We start from the raw sequence: 22,224 nt of genomic DNA, 5'->3' as shown, positions 1-22,224 counted from the left end.
GTAAAAAAATTTTATACCTGAATTTCATATTCTTGTAAATATGTGTACAAATTTTCGAAACAAAAAATATAGAAAATTTGAGAATCATCTTAATTTGATTATCATGAGCAAAAGATAAAAAAATAGAAGGTTAGAAAAAAACGAAAATACATGAAATTCAGTCTTTACCTGCGAAGTCTATTGTTTCTCCAGAAATTTCGCTTTTTTCGGTAACTGATGGATTACCCGTGTCACTTTGATTTCCTTGAAGCACAAAATAAGAAGAAAGTTTTTTTGTTTTTGCCATAACCTCGTCATCTTTGATTTTTCTCTTCGCAGCTTGCTTGCGATATTCAGAACCGCTCAATCGATTCCGCCCGTCACTCATTTTATTCAAAAAAATGACGCTCCAGTTAATGTAGATAAATCTTCCAGTTAGAATACCTTAATACTCAAAATAAATTTTCAGTACATTGTCAACAATTCATCAACTCCAATCGCGGTGGCAGCCATGTATCGAATCAACGTTTCGAGAGTTATCGATTTTATAGTAACTGCGGTTGCCCGATTGTGGTAGCCCTGCATGTATTCGAACTTGAACTGCGCATTTGTGAGAATACAATAAAGAGGCTAAATTTCATTTGACAAGATTGTTAGAAAAGTAAATTCAACAATATGGTAGACTTGTACACTTTTGGGTGAAAAATCTTATGGTTTTCATTTGAAAGTAGCATTTTATCTAGTGTAAACGGTCAGAATTTGCCGCCCCTAAAAATTTGCCGCCCTAGGCAGCTGCCTATGTTGCCTGTTCGGTAAATCCGCCCCTGTGCGGATGCAATGATGTCAATATTCTGATGTACTTTGTATTGGTTTATCAGTGAAAAAGAGGTATCCATGATCAGTACCGATGTTGTTGATTCGGATCTGTTGGGTTTGTCATGATTTTATGTCTTGTAATAATGTGTTTCTCTATTTATGTTAGTAATTTTGTAATGATCTTCGTCAGTTTGTTCGACATTTCGTGTTAATTTAAATGGGTTTTCTAATTTACCTTTTTGTAATGGTCCTTTTCGATATCTGGTGTCGACTTCGTATTCCCGTCTGTTTTTATACTCTCGCAACAAAGTTGTTAAAGAGAGTATTATAGTTTTGTTCACATAACGGTTGTTTGTAAGTCCTAAAACTAAAAGAGTCAGATATAGGGTTATATATACCAAAGTGATCAGGGTGACGAGTAGAATTGAAATCCGGATGTCTGTCTGTCCGTCCGTCCGTCCGTCCGTCCGTGCAAGCTGTAACTTGAGTAAAAATTGAGATATCATGATGAAACTTAGTACACGTATTTCTTGGCTCCATAGGAAGGTTAAGTTCGAAGATGGGCAAAATCGGCCCACTGCCACGCCCACAAAATGGCGGAAACCGAAAACCTATAAAGTGTCATAACTAAGCCATAAATAAAGATATTAAAGTGAAATTTAGCACAAAGGATCACATTAGGGAGGGGCATATTTGGACGTAATTTTTTTGGAAAAGTGGGCGTGGCCCCGCCCCCTACTAAGTTTTTTGTATATATCTCGGAAACTACTATAGCTATGTCAACCAAACTCTACAGAGTCATTTCCTTCAGGTATTTCCATATACAGTTCAAAAATGGAAGAAATTGGATAATAACCACGCCCACCTCCCATATAAAGGTTATGTTGAAAATCACTAAAAGTGCGTTAACCGACTAACAAAAAACGCTAGAAACACTAAATTTTACGGAAGAAATGGCAGAAGGAAGTTGCACCCAGATTTTTCTTAAAAATTGAAAATGGGCGTGGCGTCGCCCACTTATGGACCAAAAACCATATCTCAGGAACTACTCGACCGATTTCAATAAAATTCGGTATATAATATTTTCTTAACACCCTGATAACATGTACGAAATATGAGTGAAATCGGTTCGCAACCACGCCTTTTTCCAATATAACGCTATTTTGGATTCCATCTGATGCCTTCTCTGTATAATATATACATTAGGAACCAATGATGATAGGTAAATGACGGATAATGAACTCTCGATTATCACTTTATCATGCGAGAGTATAAAATGTTCGGTTACACCCGAACTTAGCCCTTCCTTACTTGTTATTTATCTCTTTAATTTTAGTTTATTTGTTTTGTTGTGTATCTAAGATTGGTTGTCTGGCGTAAAGAAATATGTGAGCAGGAGTTTGTCCGGTTGCGTCGTGTTTAGTTTTGTGATTGTAAATATTTCCATCTTACTTAATTTAGCTTCATTGTCGTCTTAATTTTTAATAATATGGATTTATTATGGTTTATTGTTTTATGGAGTTTTTCTATGTCTGCTACGCCTGCCTTTGTTGTAGTTCTATGTCTTCGGTTTCGTGCCATCGTTTGAGAGCTAATCTATCGAATGCGCCGTCTCTATCTGCTTTTAGAATTCCGGGTTTTCCTAATTGATTAAATATGTGCATACCAGAGAGCTGCAACGATCACAATTTTTTCAATCATACCCGATCATTGACTCAGATTTTTTGTGACGGAAAACTTTGCTTCAACAAAAATGAATGATCGTAAGCGAGCGTGCTCAAAGCGAACAATCAGTTTCAATCACTGCTGCTTGTTTCGTAATGATTTTTCTCGATCGAACGACTTGTGTGAGCAGCAGAGAATGTTCGAGAATGATGCTTGCATTCCGGTCGATCACAATCATACCGTTTGGTCATACCGGGTGGTTCCTGCCAGCAGCGCAGTCGCTGAGCGTTCTTTTTCTTTAGCTGGAAATATTATAACTGAAAAAAGAAATAGGCTCGGACCATGTTCAGTTGATAATTTATTGTTTTTAAATTCATTTTTTTTAAGTTTTAGCGATTAAGAAACCAAGTTTATTACCTTCTTTTAATTTTAAGATTTTGTTGATCTCAATGAAGAAGTGACAGAAATTTGAAATTTGTGTTCCCTAATATTTTAAGCATTACCTTTGTTTATTAATTTTAAGCAATAATTGAATTTTAGTTTTAGGCGTTACAAATGAAGAAATATATGCAGTAATGTTTTGGTTAATTTTATGCATCGCAACTTGTTTCCGTTAAAACACACAAATATGTACATACAAATTATGCACATACATACATACATATTCGCAGGGCAATTCTCGATCTGATTGGTTCAATCACAATCAATTCAAACGCACGGTTGATCGATGTCTGAGTTTTCGTGCATCGTTGGACTTGATCGTATTTTTCTGTACAATCATTTCCAATCATCATACCGGAACCAACCAAACAGTTTCAATCAGTAAGCAGAGCAATCAAATCAACTGACGAACTCCTTCGCTTTGAGCACGAAGCTCGATCGAACAATTTTGTAGCGAACCGCTGTGCTGAGTTTGACCGTTTTGAGCGTGGCTGATCAAACCGGATCGATCATACTCAATGCAGGTCTCTGGTGCATACGTGTATTTTGCCTTCGGAAGAATAAATGTCTATTACGAACTTATCGAGGCAGTGTTCGGGTTCGGGTGTGATTCTCATGGGCATGTTTGTGTTACGATGTTCTGTTTTTGCTAAGATACATATTTGGCATTCGTTTATTTTATTTCGGATAAGAAGCTGGCTGTTGGGAAAATAACATGTTTCGCCGAAAACTTTTGTAGTTTTTTGGATCCCTGGCTGTAGAAGTTTTTCGTGAGTAATTAGTACTTATTCTTTAAATTCTCCATATATAGATATATTTTTTTAATAAAACAAGGCTTCGGACAATTTTAGTATATTTTGGATTCATATATTCTCTATATGCACCTTGAATCATTTCGAAATCTACATCACTATTTATGTAAAGGGCGCTGGTTTTGGAACAAATATGGTCAAGAAGATATTGTTTGCCTAATTCTCTATTCATGTATTTATAAGAAATGTGTATAATCTGTTATATGTGTATGATACTCTTGTGGAACCCTCAAAGGTAATCTAGTCACAGATGCCCAGAGCATACTTAAATTATGGAGGGAACACTTCTTCAGCCTGCTGAATGGCAGTTAACGTATAACGCCAGGAGAAGGCCAACCCGATTCCCCAATCGATGACGATTTAGCAGACGTTCCATTGCCCGACCAGGAAGAAGTTCGAATAGCAATTACCCGCCTGAAGAACAACAAAGCGGCGAGGGCCGATGGATTGCCGGCCGAGCTATTCAAACACGGCGGCGAAGAACTGATAAGGAGCATGCTTCAGCTTCTCTGTAAAATAGGGTCGGATGAAAGCCAAAGTCCAACGATTGGAATTTAAGTGTGGTTTGTCCAATCCACAAAAAAGGAGACCCCACAATCTGCGTCAACTACCGTGGGATAAGCCTCCTCAGCATCGCATATAAGGTTCTATCGAGCGTATTATGTGAAAGATTAAAGCCCACCGTCAGCAAACTGATTGACCTTATCAGTGTGGCTTTAGAAATGGAAAATCAACAACCGACCAGATATTCACCATGCGCCAAATCTTGGAAAAGACTCGTGAAAGGAGAATCGACACACACCACCTCTTCGTCGATTTCAAAGCTGCTTTCGACAGCACGAAAAGGAGCTGCCTTTATGCCACGATGTCTGAATTTGGTATCCCCGCAAAACCAATACGGCTGTGTAAACTGACGTTGAGCAACACCAAACGCTCCGTCAGGATCGGGAAGGACCTCTCCAAGCCGTTCGATACCAAACGAGGCTTCAGACAAGGCGACTCCCTATCGTGCGACTTCTTCAATCTGCTGATGGAGAAAATTATTCGAGCTGCAGAACTTAATCTAGCAGGTACAATCTTTTATAAGAGTGTACGGCTGCTGGCGTATGCCGATGATATTGATATCACCGGCCTCAACACCCGCGCTGTTAGTTCTGCTTTTTCCAAACTGGACAAGGAAACAAGGCAAATGGGTGTGGCAGTGAAGGAGAGTAAGACGAAATACTTACTGTCATCGAACAAACAATCGTAGCCCTCGCAACTAGACAGCCATGCTACTGTTGACAATCATAACTTCGAAGTCGTAAATAATTTCGTCTATATAGAAACCAGCATCAACACCATGTCTGCCTGGAAATCCAACGCATTATAACTCTTGCCAACAAGTACTACTTCAAGCTGAGTAGGCAATTGGGAAGTAAAGTCCTCTCTCGACGAACAAAAACCAAACTCTATAAGTCATTCATAATTCCCGCCCTGCTATATGGTCCATCGGCTTAGACGATGACAACAACTGATGAGTCGACGTTGCGAGTTTTCGAGAGAAAGGTTCTGCGAAAGATTTATGGTCTTTTGCGCGTTGGCCATGGCGAATATCGCATTCGATGGAACGATGAGCTGTACGAGATATACTATGACATTGACATAGTTCAGCTAATTAAAAGACAGCGGCTACTCGGGCTAGGTCATGTTGTCCGAATGGACGAAAACACTCCAATTCTGAAAGTAGTCGACACAGTACTCGTCGGGGGAAGCAGAGGAAGAGGAAGACCTCCACTCCGTTGGAAGAACCAAGTGGCGAAGGATCAGGCTTCGCTTGGAATATCCAATTGGCGTCACATAACGAAAAGAAGAAACGACTGACGCGCTGTTGTTAACTCGGCTATAATCCCGTAAGCGGTGTCTACACCAATAAAGAAGATGACGAACATGTCTTGAATTTGTTGTTTTACTTTTTTTTGAAGATCTGTTGGTAGTTATACTTTATATATACGGGGGCGTTATGTGTGGTGTTAATAGTGTGTTTTTCTTGGTTGGTAAAAGTCAGTTTATTACCTTCGTGGTATTAGATATTTTGGAAATTTTTTAGCAAATTAGTTAGTTTATATTTTTCTTCTATATTGAAATGGTCTAGTCGAAATAAATTTTCTTGCAGTGTAGATTGTTCTTAAAATATGGGATATTCTTGAATATGATTTTGCTCTATGATGTTACTTGTATTGATCAGTTTATGTTCTTTATTAAATAGGTTAACTGTTCCTTTTTGATTGTCTATTATGACGTTAGCTTTTGATAACAAATTACGTCCTATCGACATATCGTAATGGTCTGAGAAATGGTGAATTAAAAATTCTTAGGCAATATGGAATTATTTGGTCCGTGGCAGGGTTGTAGTTTCATTTATTGTTAAAGAGCCATTACTAGTGTGAATTAAGTGTTTAGTTTATTGGATAGGTGTTTTGAATATATTTTTGGTCAACATATTTATTGCGGAACCGGTGTCAATAAGACACCTTAGATTGTTATTATTGTTTTTAATTACTATGTTTTGGCTTGCTCCATCTCAGTTCTTCTATACTCATTCTTTACTGTTCGCTATCTGATGGTCTCTGTCTCTTAACGGTGTTATTAGTCGTCATATTTTCCCTTGTTTGGAAATAAGTCGGTACATCTACGTAATAGGGTCCAAAGCGATTCTGGTCAAATATACTATGCCTGTTAAATGGTGGGTTTGGTCTGTGTGGTTGCATCATTGGTGCACTAGGTTGTAAGTAAGTAAGGTGGATGTTGGGGAAAAGGCATGGGGTTTTCTGAGTATTGGTAGTGGTGGTTGAATAAATGGTCGGTAACATGGTTGATAAGTTGTGTTATATGATGTTTGGAAAGGAATAATTCGATTTTTGGAATCTTTTGGAACTGAGGAAGAATTGAACACCGAAATGTATATAAATAAGGTGTGTTCAAATTCAAACAAGCAAAATTCCCTTTGGAAAGCCCAAAAGTCCATGAAGCCACCAACAGACTCCAACATGCCTATACGAGACTTGGGTGGAAATTGGGCTCGAAGTGACGAGGAAAAGGCTAATTACTTTGCAAATCACCAAGAAAAGGTATTTCAACCCATTTTGCCAAAGAACAAATTTCCGCTCAATCTTACCCAACACAGCTAAAGAGTCGCTATATATGTATCTAGGTATCATCAATGAACTTAATAAAAAAAAGTCGCCGGGAATAATATTTCCTCAAAAATGCTAATTCTTAGTTTCGGAGACTATCCAATTTCATGGAAAAAGTCGAAATCTTGATACATAAACCTGGGAAAGACTTAAAACAGCCGTCTTCATACAGACCAATCAATGTTCTATCCTGTCTTTCAAAAGTATTTGAAAAAGTATTACTATCAAAGATTTCTCCTTTCCTCCACGAAAATAATACAATACCAATGCATCAATTCGGTTTTCGTGCGAAACATGGCACAAAAGAGCAAGTAAATAGAATTACTAACGAGACAAGGAAAGCATTTGAGCACAGGGGGTACTATTCAGCAATATTTTTAGATGTGGCTCAAGCGTTCGATAAGGTGTGGCAGAAAGGTCTTTTATATAAGATTAAAAAAAGTCTACCTTTAGAATTGTATAAAACAATGGAGTCTTATTTAAAAAATAGAAGATTTATTGTAAAAGTGGGAGATTTCATATCTGATGAACGACCGATAAGGGCTGGTGTACTCTAGGGCAGGCCCAACACTATACGAGTACATCATATATACAGCAGGTCTTCCAACAGCTAATAATGTATTAACTTCAACTTTTGCGGACGACACACCTATAGTGAGCCGTAACAAATGCCACATTTTAGCATCAAGAATATTAGCGAAGCATTTAAGTTCTGTTGAAGAATGGCTAGCGAACTGGCGTATAAATGTGAATGAACAGAAGTGTATGCATATTACATTTTCGCTAAGACCAAAGATGTGCCGGCAGTAAAAATAAACAATATTTTAGTACCCCAAGCGATCGAAGTAATATATCTTGGTATTCACCTATATAGAAGACTCACGTGGAGAAAACACATCTCTAGTAAAATAACATGTTTGAAGACTAGAGCTGCAAATTTAAATTGGCTTTTAAATAAAAACTCCAAACTTAGCCTAGACAACAAAGTTATTTTATATAATGCGGTCATAAAGCCGATTTGGATGTATGGCATTCAACTGTGGGGTACGACCTGTGCAACTAATATTGATACATTACAAAGGTTTCAATCAAAAATGCTTAGAACAATTACATGTTCACCATGGTACATGCATAACAAAAATATCCATAAAGACCTTGGTATCCCTATGGTAAAGAAAGAAGTAGAAGACAGCAGAATTGAATATATTTCTCAACTCCGAGATCACCCAAACCCTTTGGCCAATGCCTTGGTACATTCCTGCGATCAAACACAACTGAAAAGAAGAGATATGCCTGCGTATTAAAGAGCGACGTATCACCACTTGTATGAACCTGTCTAGTTTTTAAATAGATTTAAGATTTTATAACTTAGTGTTAGGCTTTAAGAAAAAACAGATTCAATAAATAAAATAATTTTGGAAAAAACAATTAGGCTGTTCACGATAAGGTGGTTATCGGGTTATGTGGTTATGTGATTAAGTAAACAACAACAAAATGCGTTATGACAAAATAACCAAAGTTGACCAACCTAGGCCCTTGTTTACAGATTATGTGGTTGTTTGCTTATTTCCAGTGTTAGAAAGTCGTTGGAATTTTACTAAATGGCAGCACAAAAAATAAATAAAACTAAGCGAATGGCATTTCCATTTAGATTTTCTTATTGGAAATTCTGCTATTAACAGCTGTTTTTTGTTTACAATCAGCAAATTATGCAAGATGTCTGCAAATTGTATACAAAGAATTTTTTGAACCCTTAAAATTCGGATTATTTAATAAGCACATACCTTCAATAAAGTCCATTTCCTGAATAGCAGAACTTATTTTAAATTCGATTATTTTGCTTTTTAAACTTTGTTTAGGCATTTTATAAGTTGGAATTTCACTGAACTAAAATTGTAAACAATGAACAGCTGTTTGTGTAAAAATAAGCACATAACCATACAACATAGGGTGCTCACGGAGCATAGAGGTTATTTTTAATCTAATAATCACATAATCCGATAACCACCTTACCGTGAACAGCCTAAATGTTTCTCACAATATGACCTTTTTGAGATAAGTCAAGTACAATGTCGTCTATGGGTGTGGAATAGTGAATATTTTTTATAACAATTTTATAGGGCTTCTCCTCTTGTTACTGATACGTATGAAAAATTATATTATATGAGTCTAAATACGTCAAAAGTTTCCTATAAGAGTCACTGTTTGCAGGCCTAACTCTGGCTTGTCCTTCTCTGCCGTACTTGTACGAAAAGTTTTCTCTACCAATTAAAGTTGAGAAATTGATTATCATTTTATTAGTATTGTTTACTTGTGGTATGCAAACCGGTTTGATGTGTTTGGAGTATTGTTCGGCTTTAGTTGTTTTTTCATTACATTTGGGGAATCAATAGTTTTACGTTTCGTTGCTTTGGGCTGGCACGTGTTTTGCCAGCCTCCGCTATTATCACACATACCGACGTTTACAACGTCCTTACTAACCATTAAGTCGAGGTTTTGTTTTTTCGTTTTCTCTTTTTATTACACACGATAATTTGTTTTTAAAAATTCACGGACAAAAAATGCAAATACACTTTTCGACTATACTCGCACTACCTGTAATCGCACTCATTAAGTTTTGTGACCGTACACACTGAATTCACGATGGGAACTGACAAATTGCTTAGTGTTTAAATTAGTTAAGCATCCACCCACTCTACACGGAGAGACTTGCTCATCCTAACACAACTGTGCACAATATACTACATCCGATACTCATACCATCATCCATACTCATACATTACCACACAACACAACTCACCACACTTCTACATCAACCCAATCAACATAAAGGATGGTCTCCGGAGCAGGTTCAATTCATTCGTCACATACAGTTCGCACATCAATTTTCGTTGTTTCGACATCCATCCCGTGCGCTGAAATTAAGCCTACTCGGATCAATCCTGTATGCAGAGTTCAAAAATTAATTCGACAGGGATCCTGTACATGTCTAATTTTCATCTGGATGCGGTTCAATTATTCGATCGCATCTTGGCATGCAGCGAGTGCCTTTACATACCTATTGTTAAATGTGACGTGTCAAATTTAATCTTTTTAATTAAATTAAATTATATTGAAAAATATAAGAGTATTTTTCTTGCCCCCGTTTAAACACTTATTATAAGCAGTTGCTTTCAATCGAAGTAAACTAATCGACTCGCTTAAGATTTACCATAGTTTTAGTCGATATTTATTTAATTATAATGTGTATATATACTTACCATTTCAAGCATTTCATTTACAAAAATTCGTTGATTATAATGGTACTGCATTTGCTCATTCAAAGTATTTATCATCAGCTGTTCTAAACCGTTTCTATGAAAACATTCAAATCCGAACATATCATGCACAACTACGGCGTTAGTGTCACCACTAGTTAGATAAAATAAATAATACATAAATTAATAAATCTTTTTGAAGATCATAACATGTTGCACAGAGTATAAAAGTTTTGTTCAACAAGCAGTTGTTTGCAATATCGAAAACTAATTGAAATAGATATAGATTTATATACCTACACATGAATAGGAAGACGATACAAGTTGAAGGAGATTGGTCTAGAAATGAACAACATCGGACCATTACCGTATACAATTTACCGCCAATCGGTAAAATATAAATTAACTTACTGGCAATTACACAGCCACTGTGAACGATAACTATTAAGAAGAAGAACAACAAAGCCGACGGATTGTTTGCCTTGTTATTCAAATATGTCAGCGAAGAACTGCATCAACTTCTTTGTAGAATATGGTCAGACGAAGGCATGCCCGACGATTGGAATTTAAGTGTGCTTTGCCCAATCCACAAAAACAGTGACCTCATAATCTGCACCAACTAACTTAGAAAAAGCCTTCTCAACATCGCATAAAAGGATCTATCGAGCATACTGCGTGAAAGAATTAATACTGTCACAACCAGATTTTGAGAAATAATTTGGGCTTGCGTCCGTATAAAATTGAATGCACTCAAGAACTGAAGTCATTGGACCACAGGAAACCTCGTGAATTTTCTGAGTTTACCTTGGAACCACTCCAATATATTAACGATTTTTCTAGGAAAATCATCTTCTCTGATGAGGTTCATTTCATCTATTATTATTGTAAGAAAAGTTTAGAGATTCGATTATTTCAAAAAATTATGACAATAAGTGGTCTCTAAGAAGTTGTGAGTTAACACCATTAGACTACTTCTTGTGAAGTTATTTGAAGTCATTCGTCTTTAGCAATAAACCAGACTTCCTACAAGCTTGAGAAGTCAATATTGAACGTGCTTTTCATAACATATTGATTTGATTTAGTGAATAAAATACTCGCAAATGGGATTCACTGAGTTCGTTCCTGCACAAGAAGTCATGAAGGCCATATGGATGATAATTGTATTGATTGTTTTAAAAAAAATTGAATTTTCTTAACAATTAGGGTGTTTTTTTAAGAAGTCATATCACCCTTATTGGAAAATCCTTCACTTATGTATACGAGGTGTGTTCAAAAAGTATCGCGAATTTTGTGTTTTTTCAAAAATTATTTATTTATTCATGAATATCTATTTTGTCCCCTTCAAAGTAATCACCCATGAGATATTACACACTTGTGCCAACGGTTTTTCCAATCTTCGAAGCACTTCAAAAAATCATTTTTTTATCTTCTTCAGCTCCTCCTTCGATGCCGTCTTTATCTCGCCAAGAGAAGCGTAACGTCGTCCTTTCATGGGCTTCTTCAGTTTAGGGAACAAGAAAAAGTCACAGGGGGCCAGATCTGGAGAATACGGTGGCTGCGGCATCATTAGTGTGTTGTTTTTGGCCAAAAAGTCGCGCACAAGCAACGATGTGTGTGAGCAGGGGCGTTATCGTGGTGCAAATGCCAATTTTTGTTCTTCCACAAATCTGGGCGTTTCTGGCGGATTGCTTCGCGCAAATTGAGCATAACTTGCAGGTAATATTCCTTATTGACCATTCTTCCCTGTGGCAAGAACTCATGATGTACCACGTCCCTGCAATCGAAGAAAACTGTCAGTTACGATTCGCGATACTTTTTGAACACACCTCGTATATGGGTCATTCCACCATAATTTATTTTCAAAGTTCTCTTTCGTACGAAATATTCTTTTGTGGTTTTATTTTGATTAAATATGGAAAATTTTGAAGTTATGGAAGAATTGGATTGGGTATTTTATAAATAAATATTTCTTTTTTTCAATTTGGAAATAGTTTTAATAAGGTTTTTTTATTGAAAATTTTGAACTATGCTCTGCCGTCACGTCTCTATGTAAGAGTGCTACACTCTGTACAGTTCACTACAAAATTTGTGAACTTGTAACTAAAAACTAGCTTTTAAAAAAAAGAAAAGAAAAAGAGTAAAACTACTTAAAACTATGTAAAATGGTCCTTTTTTTAATGCCAAATTGACAATTTTCGACCAATTTAACAATACTTAGTTTTAATTTGAAGTGGATCACTGGTATAGCCCTTAAAGTAACAAATTTTTGGCTTGGAATTCCATGTAAAACTTTGATTATGGAAAAAATTTGTTTGACCAATTTGTAACTATTACTGTACTACCTTAAATAGTACTTAGTCTGGGAACTTATGCCTATTTTCATGACTTCTTTGGAAGGTGGGTTTTTATAGGAAAATAAAAATGAATTATCTTAAATATTTAGAGTGTTTTTATTTACATATTGAAAATATAAAAAAAATGTATTTAAAAAAATTTAATACTTTATTACTATTATTATTGTCACTCGAAGTTGGACCTCAAAAGTTAAATTTCAAGATAATAAAAGTTAAATTTCAAATTAAATTTCAAGATAATAAAATGGCGGATTTTGAAAAAAAGTACATTTATTTTAGCAAAGAAAGGGTTTTAAAATAAAAAGTTAGTTGAGGGGGGAGCCTGCTTCAAAAAATCTATATTTTCAAGGATTTTTTTGGAAAGCAAAGAAATGTCTGATTGAAATGAAACTTCTAGGGTTTATTTTTATATATTTGAAGAGTTTTCTCAATTTTTCTTCATGTTTGAAGAAATTTACGGAGGCGCCTCGAGTATGCAATTTCGGTGTGGCGGGCAAGATGCAGATCGCAATTTTCATCGGAAACAAAAAACAAAAGAAATTTATAATTTTCAATAGTGTAATTCTTAGGTGAAACAAGAAATTTCAACGCATAGTGAAAAATTCAACAATTTTTCGCAGATTAAAACAAAATTTATTTAAAAAAATTTATTTTAAATCGTTTAAAAACCGGATTAATGTTAAATTTCTTAAGGTTTTCTAGGTTCACCTAGAAGAGAATTTAATTCCAAATACAACACATTTTGTTTCGTTTCGATAGGACGTTTAGTTTTTTTTTTCTATCCTGCCCTCCAATTAAGAAAAATCGTAAAAATGAAAACGCTCGGTCACTATTTTCCTTCTAGCTTCGAAAATATTTCGAATTTCCCTTTATAACTTTGGAGGCATATTCTTAGATATTTTTTAAAGAGACTAAAGCAAAAAAAAATCAATTTTTTTAAGCTTCTAAAGCAGGCTCCCCCTTAAAAGGGTGAAAAGAATTCTCGTTAGTTCCGACGAGAACTATAAATGTGTAGAACAGCCTGTTAAAATTTGAAAGCAATCGGTTCAGTAGAAAATTTCAGGCAGAAATTCGAAATACTTGAATTTCAGGAGTTGTAAGGAGGAGTGGTCGCGGGTCCTAACCAGAAAAGCAATGTTTTGAGAAAAACACGTTTAAAGTTCAACAACTCCGAGAGAGAGGACTTCGAGGCGCTCTAGGAAACTCCTTACAACTCCCGAAATACAAGTATTTCGAATTTCTGTCTGAAATTTTCAGAGTATATTCTCAAGACATTGTACTTTCAAATTAAGCAAAAAAAAGTTTCAATTTTTTGAACCCAAGTTACAAGACTACTATTTTAATTATCATTTATGTATAATTAGGTATCGTCATTGTTGTAAAATAGTATATATCGTCAACTGAAATGCAAAATAACGTATCATCAAAAAATTCGAAATTGAGTGTCTTATTGATTGCGCTTCACTACTTCAAATTACATACATAATATTACATAAGTTCAACATTATCAGGTTCTGCGGTCAGATATAAACCTGTTTCAACCAATATTAAAATTCCGTTTCACTCATGTTCCATTTTATTTCGTGTTTCATTCATGCCACTGTAAATTTCCGAAAATGTTGTTACGTTATTTTGCATTTCAGGTGACGATATGTATTAGTCATTGTTATACTTACAAGACAGCACGAGGAAATGATAAATTCATATTTATCTTATTAATTATCCAATCGACGAGTCGACAATATATTGTCGATGCCACAGCATCCCTGGCATCACGCGCTTCTTCAGTACTGTACTGACGTCTCTCTGCTATGCCGCCTTTAACCATAATAAAATTTGTTAATGACCACATGTATTTTTTCTCGTCTACTCGCAATAATTCCGCTATGCGAGTAACCATTTCTGTATTTTCCACTTCTGCATATTTACCAGAAGATCGAAATCGAATGTTGCCAATATTTAAAATAGCAGCAAGAACCTGTTGAGATATACTTATATTCTTATAGTATAGAAAATGATTTATAATTTTTATACTCTCGCAACAAAGTTGCTAAAGAGAGTATTATAGTTTTGTTCACATAACGGTTGTTTGTAAGTCCTAAAACTAAAAGAGTCAGATATAGGGTTATATATACCAAAGTGATCAGAGTGACGAGTAGAGTTGAAATCCGGATGTCTGTCTGTCCGTCCGTGCAAGCTGTAACTTGAGTAAAAATTGAGATATCATGATGAAACTTGGTACACGTATTTCTTGGCTCCATAAGAAGGTTAAGTTCGAAGATGGGCAAAATCGGCCTACTGCAACGCCCACAAAATGGCGAAAAGCGAAAACCTATAAAGTGTCATAACTAAGCCATAAAAAAAATATTAAAGTGAAATTTGGCACAAAGGATCGCGTTAGGAAAGGGCATATTTGGACGTAATTTTTTTGAAAAAGTGGGCATGGCCCCACCCCCTACTAAGTTTTTTGTACATATCTCGGAAACTACTATAGCCATGTCATCCAAACTCTATAGAGTCGTTTCCTTCAGGTATTTCCATATACAGTTCAAAAATGGAAGAAATCGGATAATAACCACGCGCATCTCCCATACAAAGGTTATGTTGAAAATCACTAAAAATGCGTTAACCGACTAACAAAAAACGTCAGAAACACTAAATTTTACGGCACAAATGGCAGAAGGAAGCTGCACCCAGCCTTTTTTTAAAAATTGAAAATGGGCGTTGTGTCGCCCACTTATGGACCAAAAACCATATCTCAGGAACTACTCTACCGATTTCAATGAATTTCGGTATATAATATTTTCTTAACATCCTGATGACATGTACGAAATATGGGCGAAATCGGTTCACAACCACGCCTTCTTCCAATATAACGCTATTTTGAATTCCATCTGATGCCTTCTCTACACAAATACGGTATTTGAGCTGAGGTATCCCTTGTGGAAAAATTGTCGTGATCGGACTATAACTTTTCAAGGTCCCTGATATCGAACACGAAGAACTCAGTGCCTAACCTAACCTAACCGAAAATATCGGTAAATCTCTCAGAATTTAATTCTAATTAATTTTACAGCAAAATAAAAAAAAGTGTAAATGACGGATAATGAAATCTCGATTATCACTTTATCATGCGAGAGTATAAAATGTTCGGTGACACCCGAAGTTAGCCCTTCCTTACTTGTTTTTTACTAATTTGAAGCACTTGCTCTTTTGCCCATTTAATAAAATTGCCTTTCAATTTAATTAATGTAGCATTTCTTTACCTAAAATGCAAAATAACGTATCGTCAAAACCTTCGAAATTTGCTATCAGATATAAATCAGTATGCCGAAAATTCCAAAAATTCTCTTACCATGAGTATATTAAATATTATATCGTTATTTTCCTTCCTGTTAACTTACGAAGAATTATGTTACATTATTTTGCATTTTTAAAGATCATATGAAAAATTGGTATTAATTTTGGATCAATAAAAGCTTAAAAGTTTGTTAATATGGTATGTGTTTACATTCGCATGACTTTACCTTGCGTAATGTTTCTAGTTGTTTGTGATTAAAGTCAAGATCTTGCAAAATGCACTCGAAGCGTTTGTAATGTTCAACATTGTTAATGGGATCATCGCGATGATATTTCAATTTAGTGGGTTGCATTTCGGCTGGAATACGCAGATATCGATATCCACGCTCACTTTTTAAATGATACTCTTTTAGTAGACTCTCACTATTCATAAAATCGTAGAAATAGTAAAAGATATGAAAGTTGTGCTGGTTCCTACAAAGAATAATAAAAATTGATTTATAATAGCTGAACATTTGTTTGAAAAATAATCTTACATGTCCGTAGTGGAAACTCGAAGTTTCTCTAACATATACATATTAAACACAGCACCACTGAGTTTTCCTGTCTGACCAAAGGTCAGGAAGTACTGCAACACACAACGTGTGGACTCATTGTTAATAGGTGTACCTGCGTTGACCAACATTTGAATTGCTTCGATTGAATTTTCAACTCTTAAGGTAGCTCCCCGATTACCAGCTCCGAGGTAACATAAATGATTTATGAGCAGACGTACGTTGGTTGATTTACCAGAAAAGCTCTCCCCTGAAAATACAACGTGCTGTGGTTCTTTGTGGTGTAGCATATCTTGATAAGCAATATCAGCAACGGCGAAAATGTGGGGAGAGTTTTGCGAACGCGACTTAAACTTATATTTACTGTGGAACTGAAAATGGTTTAATAGTTTTGTTATATACTAGCGTCATGTGAAAGTTCTTACCTCTTCGTCAAAGTCGGTTTGCAAATCGTTTGAATTTAATGATAATAAAACGTCTCCGATAAAACTGTAAGACCCACCGAGCTCCATACGGCTACGAAGTGATTCTAAAATCATTTCGTCTGAGGGATTTTCAATCGCAGCCAAATCTTCTGGGTACATACGTTCCGGTTTTCCATCGAATCGTTTTATATAACCCCTGTCAACAAATATTTCAAGTTCTTTGTATATAGGTGGAGCATCTCTACAAAAAACTAATAGTTCGCGAAGATCTGCCTGCATCTAGATGGCCAAGCGTTGAATGAATGTAAAATGTTAGTATAATAATATAATGGGGCTTACTTCTTCTTCATTGTCGAACAATTCGTTTAGAAATGGATGCTCAATCATTTCAACCATCATAGGCCTATTCTCAACATTTTTCTCCAAACACTCCGATACAAAATCATTGATTTGTTGTGACCAATTAGTTGGCCGTAATAAAGTCGGAGGAGGGTTACGAACTATTTGAAACATAACTCTGGTGGGGTGCATGTCGGCAAAAGGTGGTTGGCCATCGGCTAATTCAATTGTAGTTATTCCTAGCGCCCAGACATCTGCTCGGGAGGAAATCTCAGCGTCCTCTGAAGATTTTAAAATTAAAATATATTAGTAAAATATAAAATATATTAGTAAATTGATATGTTAAAATTAAATAAATATGAATTATTTACTGCAAATCTACACATTATTCCGAGTGACACAGTCCAGGATTGCGAATTTTTTAATTTATAAGTTATGCATTAAAATTAAAATTAAAATCTTAATTTTGTAATCCCTACGTCGGGATTTTTTAAAATAATTTAATACATTCTCATCTTGGATTCAAATTTTAAATTTTATTTTTTTAATATAATTGAAGTACAATCTTAAATCTTAAATATATGTACACTTGGGATTAAAATTCTACTTTTCTATTTTTCCATCCGGTAGTTGAGACTAAACATCAATAATAAATTTTTAATCCGCTTTATGTGATTACATTAATTTTTAATTTTTTAATCCGGCTCATAAAATTAAAAACTTTTTTCTAAACCGGTATGTGGGATACAAGCTTTTTTTATTTTTAATTTTAATAAATATTAATTAAATTAGTTTTTAATGCATTATTTGCAACCCTGATATGGTCTGGTTCATATATATTACATACTACAATTTTATGGTCTCGACAGCTCATTTTTTGAGGATATTAGAAGATAAAGCAAAAAGCAAAAAATAAGTAAGGAAGGCCTAAGTTTGGGTGGAACCGAACATTTCATATTCTTAAAACAATCAAAGCCAGGAAAATACCTTAAGATGTAAATGTTCAACCAGAGGATGGGAATCTAAGCAATTTTATATACTACTTACTAGAGGACCCGTCCACGCTTCACTGTGGCTGATCTATATGATTTCTATTAGTTGGATTATAACTATTGGTGGATAGCTCTTTTCCATGAGTTATAACATTTTTGTGAAGCAACTTTTGTTAGTTTACAAAAAAATGGATCTTAAAGCATTTCGTGTGTTAATAAAGCATTTGGCTTTTTGGGGAAAATACTGTTGAATTTGGGCTCAGGGAAATCCATCGTTGAAAAGATATTTGCTAACCTAGACGATGCCCTAAAGAGGCGAAAGCTCTGTGCAAAGTAGGTGCCTCGCAAGTTCATAATCTAACAAAAACAGCGCATAACTGATTCTGAGAAGTGTTTGAGTGCTCTTTAATCGGAATAAAACCGAATTTTTGCGTCGGTGTGTGACTATAGATACATAGCTCCATTGATATGATGGACTCCTACTGCAGTCCAATTGACAGTCATTCTAGTGGACTGCACATGAGGAACCGGTTCTCAGGCGTAGAAAGACGAAAAAGTGCGCTGGAAAGGTTCATCAGTCTTTTGGAATGCACGTGGTATACTCGTAATACATATTCAACGACTGATTACTGAGCCAGTGATAATCTATTTCACTGCGTATTTGGTTGCAGTTCTTTTTTACTATGTATTCTTAAGCACTGAAAATGGGAGGCCATGCTTAAATAACAGCTGATTTTTGTTTTGAATTTGCTTTGAATTTTCAGCGACATCTTTCGTAGCGTAGGGCAAGTGTCCGTTCGTTTGCACTCAATATCAGCTTATATTTTTCCTTCAGTTCCCATAGGTGCTCCGACTCGCTAGTGATGAAATTTGGGGTTCTTTTGTTGTTTTCATCAATTTTTGATATAATTTTGCTCCCAAATTTATGTATTGTCTGTTATAATTTAAATATTTCAAACATATTTTTATGAATGACATTTGTAAAACATATGTTGCCCATAACGTTGCCATATATCATAATAAAATTTTATAGAAATTAAGCATTGACTGTGTAACGCAAACGACTACTCAGTTGGCAACAGTACTTAGCTAAGATTTTATTTAGGCACAACTTATGTATGGACTGTGAAACCGGGCATTAGCCATACAAAATTCTACATATACCTAAATGCAACTAAATGAAATTTTTTTACAGGAAATACATGCAGAAATCAGCTCTGCGATTTCCTAAATTCCTCTGAAATCTCCCAAATTCGAGGAAGATTTACTGGAAAAGAGTGGCAGCATTGCTTATTTGTCTGACCATACATATGTATGTACACAACTTTATTTATTTCACGGATTGTATGTGATTTTTTCTTAAATTTAGAATATTGGAAGTCATAGATTCGTATAACTTTACCACAAATAATATAAACTTCAAACAACGCATTTTCATTTAATGTTTTTAGCAAGTGGCAGCTTTTGTTATGACAGCCTAAATCCATGAAAATTTCGAAAGAAATGTAGCGCCATCTACTGTAACATACCGCACTTAGCGCCACCAACTGGTGGATAGCTCTTTGCTAATAATAAACAAATAATTTGCAATAAATAAATAATGCGACTATAAGGAGAGTTATAAACTATCCTATCTTTCAAGTTGGACCAAACTGCACACAGTGTTAAAAATTTCATTAAAATCGGTTCAGTAGTTTAGGAGTCCATCGAAAACAAACAATGTGACACGTGATTTTTATATATTAAGATTTAGTATATGTATTTATATTGTATAACTCATACACTGACCGACTTATTCGACTTAAGGTTTAAAAAAACGAAAATCACTATAAATATGTAGTATATAGAAGATAGAGTAGCATCGTAGAGCAATTTTATCTAATAACTCAGGAAAGTTTGGTCTCGATTCATTCCTTTGTAGATATACAGAGTTACTTTTATCAGGAAAGGATTATATCTAAATTTAAATAGTATATCACTTATCCTCCGCTTTTCGCAAAGGAGGATGTGCACTAAAGGGCTGCATGAATACGCAAAAAAACAAACTTTGAGTCACTGTTCAAAAATTTCAACTCGCACTCACTCACACAACGTAAAAATGAATTCTCATGTTTGGGTAAAATAAGGACCGAGTCTCATTAGTGAGAACAACAACGAGTTCGCTCAACTCATAGCACATTCTGTTGGTGTGAATTAATTCTGTGCAAGAAGGATGTTGGATGAGAGATTGATGTTCGTGTGAATTAACAACTGTTAACTCGAGTTATTGTAGTTGCACGACTAGAAAGAAGTATGTAAATACGCATAGATAATTACATACGAATGTGAATAAAAAAATGTTTCCAATATTAAATTTTATTGCAATTTTTCATGAAGTTTATTTAGGGATTAATAGATTTAACAAAATATTATAAAAAATAAAAATATTTTAGAACTAAAACCTGTCCTTTGGAACAATTGAAAAAAAAACTCTTTTTAAATCACAAAATACATACAACTTTTAGTTCCAAAGTATCAGATTTTTATTAGTTACATTCGCGTTCATTTCCAGTCGAATTAAACTGTCGATAAATCGTAAAAAAAAAAAACATTAGGGAAAACCAAAAAACATACGTACGTGCGACGTACGAGTCTCTTTATATCGAGAAACTTATTTATCATGAAATGAAATTGTAATGAAAAGCATCAAATACCATACATGGATACATATGTATTTTTTTTATGTATTCTAAACTATAAAATAAAAAAGAAATTCACTTATTCAACAAAAAAATATACACATAATTCTTGTATTAAAAAATAAAATGTAAAGCCCTTCAGTCTCATATAACTTAAAAAAATTGCGCCATTAAAAACTTAAACAAAAAAGAAGCAATTCATTTATCTAACAAAAATATAAAATATATACATAATTCATTTATTTAAAACAAATGTGTAACACATTCACCAGTCTTTTTGAACTTAAAAATTTTATTTAAAAAATTAATGACTTCAGAAATTTAGAAAAGATAATTATCAAATTCGTTTTCAATGTTGCACATGTGTTTCCTATTAGTTTAAACTCTAGAAATAATTAATTAATTCACATATTCGTATGTAAAAACATGATTTTTCCGACAGTAACAGGGTTAGACCCAATAACACAACGCTTTTCAGAAAGTAAATTTTTGGCATTTGAGAATATTCTCTCAGACGAGGCACTACTAGCCGGTGTTGCTAAGATTTTTAAACTCAATTTAAAAAGTAACGGAAATTTAAGTTTATTTAATTCCCACCATTGTAAAACATCAAAATTGTCGTGCATTACTTCGTTAACATTTTCGTATAATAGTAATTCATTTTGAACTCGATCAAGATTATTTGTTGGATTTGAAGGCTAAAGAAATCCTGAGAAAAGTTGTTCCTTATTATTTGAGAGAGAATTTAATTGACTACTTTCGTTATTGCTTTGATCTTGCTCAATAATCAATGCTTCTAGCATGTTTTTGCAATGTAGTTTTATATAATTTTTTTCTTCATTTGTAAACTGTAACAATTTATTAGTCGGTGGAAACAAAAACAAAGCAATTTTGTGAAAAATTGTTAAGTTTTTAATTACGACATCATTTATCAATGTGCTGAGTTTAATTTTTAACGATTTTATGCATTCTGAATCATCATTGCTATTTGTTTCACATATTCGTTTTAAAAAGTAAACATGCACAATAACTAAATTTAAAGTAGGGTAGTTATCTCCTTCTAATTCTCTTGATGTTTCTTCTAACTTTTTCAAAATATTTATTATATCTGTTAAAGTATTTAAGCTGATGTTACTTATTCTAATGGTTTGACTTTTTATATGTAAAATGTTTATAATATCGATCCAATTGCTTTGAACAGATTGCAATAAATAATAGATTGAGTTCCATCTAGTTACAGAAAAACTTTTTAGTGTGTTTTTAGTTGTGCATTAGCTCCAGCAATAAGCTTCATTCCAATTTTTCCGCTTTTTATATAGTGAATAGTCATAGACAAAAACGATTGTTTTAAATAATTATCGGTCCATAAATCTGAGGTAAGTCCAAAGGTACTAAGTTCACTTAGTTCCAATTTTAAGGAATCGTGGGCTATATTG

At 34.5% G+C, this 22,224-nt stretch overlaps 1 protein-coding gene and 2 long non-coding RNA genes across 6 annotated transcripts in view; all 3 read right to left on the bottom strand.

Moving 5' to 3' along the window:
- Positions 1-10,112, bottom strand: part of LOC125777061 (uncharacterized) — a 32,833-nt gene extending 22,721 nt beyond the window's left edge. Inside the window, exon 1 of the long non-coding RNA XR_007422080.1 lies at positions 169-10,112. This is a non-coding gene — a long non-coding RNA (uncharacterized LOC125777061). The remainder of the gene's footprint in view (positions 1-168) is intronic.
- LOC105222936 (neither inactivation nor afterpotential protein C) overlaps positions 1-22,224 on the bottom strand; it is a 139,425-nt gene that overhangs the window by 78,620 nt on the left and 38,581 nt on the right. For 3 of the 4 annotated variants that reach the window (XM_049449750.1, XM_049449768.1, XM_049449759.1), the window contains exons 4-9: positions 17,119-17,399; positions 16,780-17,058; positions 16,337-16,725; positions 16,028-16,274; positions 14,177-14,478; positions 10,150-10,300 (exon numbers count right to left, since the gene is read on the bottom strand). In XM_049449750.1, the coding sequence (XP_049305707.1) occupies positions 10,150-10,300; positions 14,177-14,478; positions 16,028-16,274; positions 16,337-16,725; positions 16,780-17,058; positions 17,119-17,399 (1,649 nt within the window). The remainder of the gene's footprint in view (positions 1-10,149; positions 10,301-14,176; positions 14,479-16,027; positions 16,275-16,336; positions 16,726-16,779; positions 17,059-17,118; positions 17,400-22,224) is intronic. The other variant, XM_049449772.1, reaches the window with a different exon arrangement.
- LOC125777088 (uncharacterized) lies at positions 15,033-16,021 on the bottom strand. The gene is made up of 2 exons (XR_007422096.1): positions 15,856-16,021; positions 15,033-15,766 (listed from the first exon to the last, which is right to left on the bottom strand). It is a non-coding gene; the product is annotated as an uncharacterized LOC125777088 (long non-coding RNA).

Source organism: Bactrocera dorsalis, chromosome 1 (genome assembly GCF_023373825.1).
Source record: "Bactrocera dorsalis isolate Fly_Bdor chromosome 1, ASM2337382v1, whole genome shotgun sequence".
Taxonomy (NCBI): Eukaryota; Metazoa; Arthropoda; class Insecta; order Diptera; family Tephritidae; genus Bactrocera; species Bactrocera dorsalis.
The sequence above is the reverse complement of the archived record's forward strand: the minus strand, read 5'-3'. Positions and strand labels throughout refer to the sequence as shown.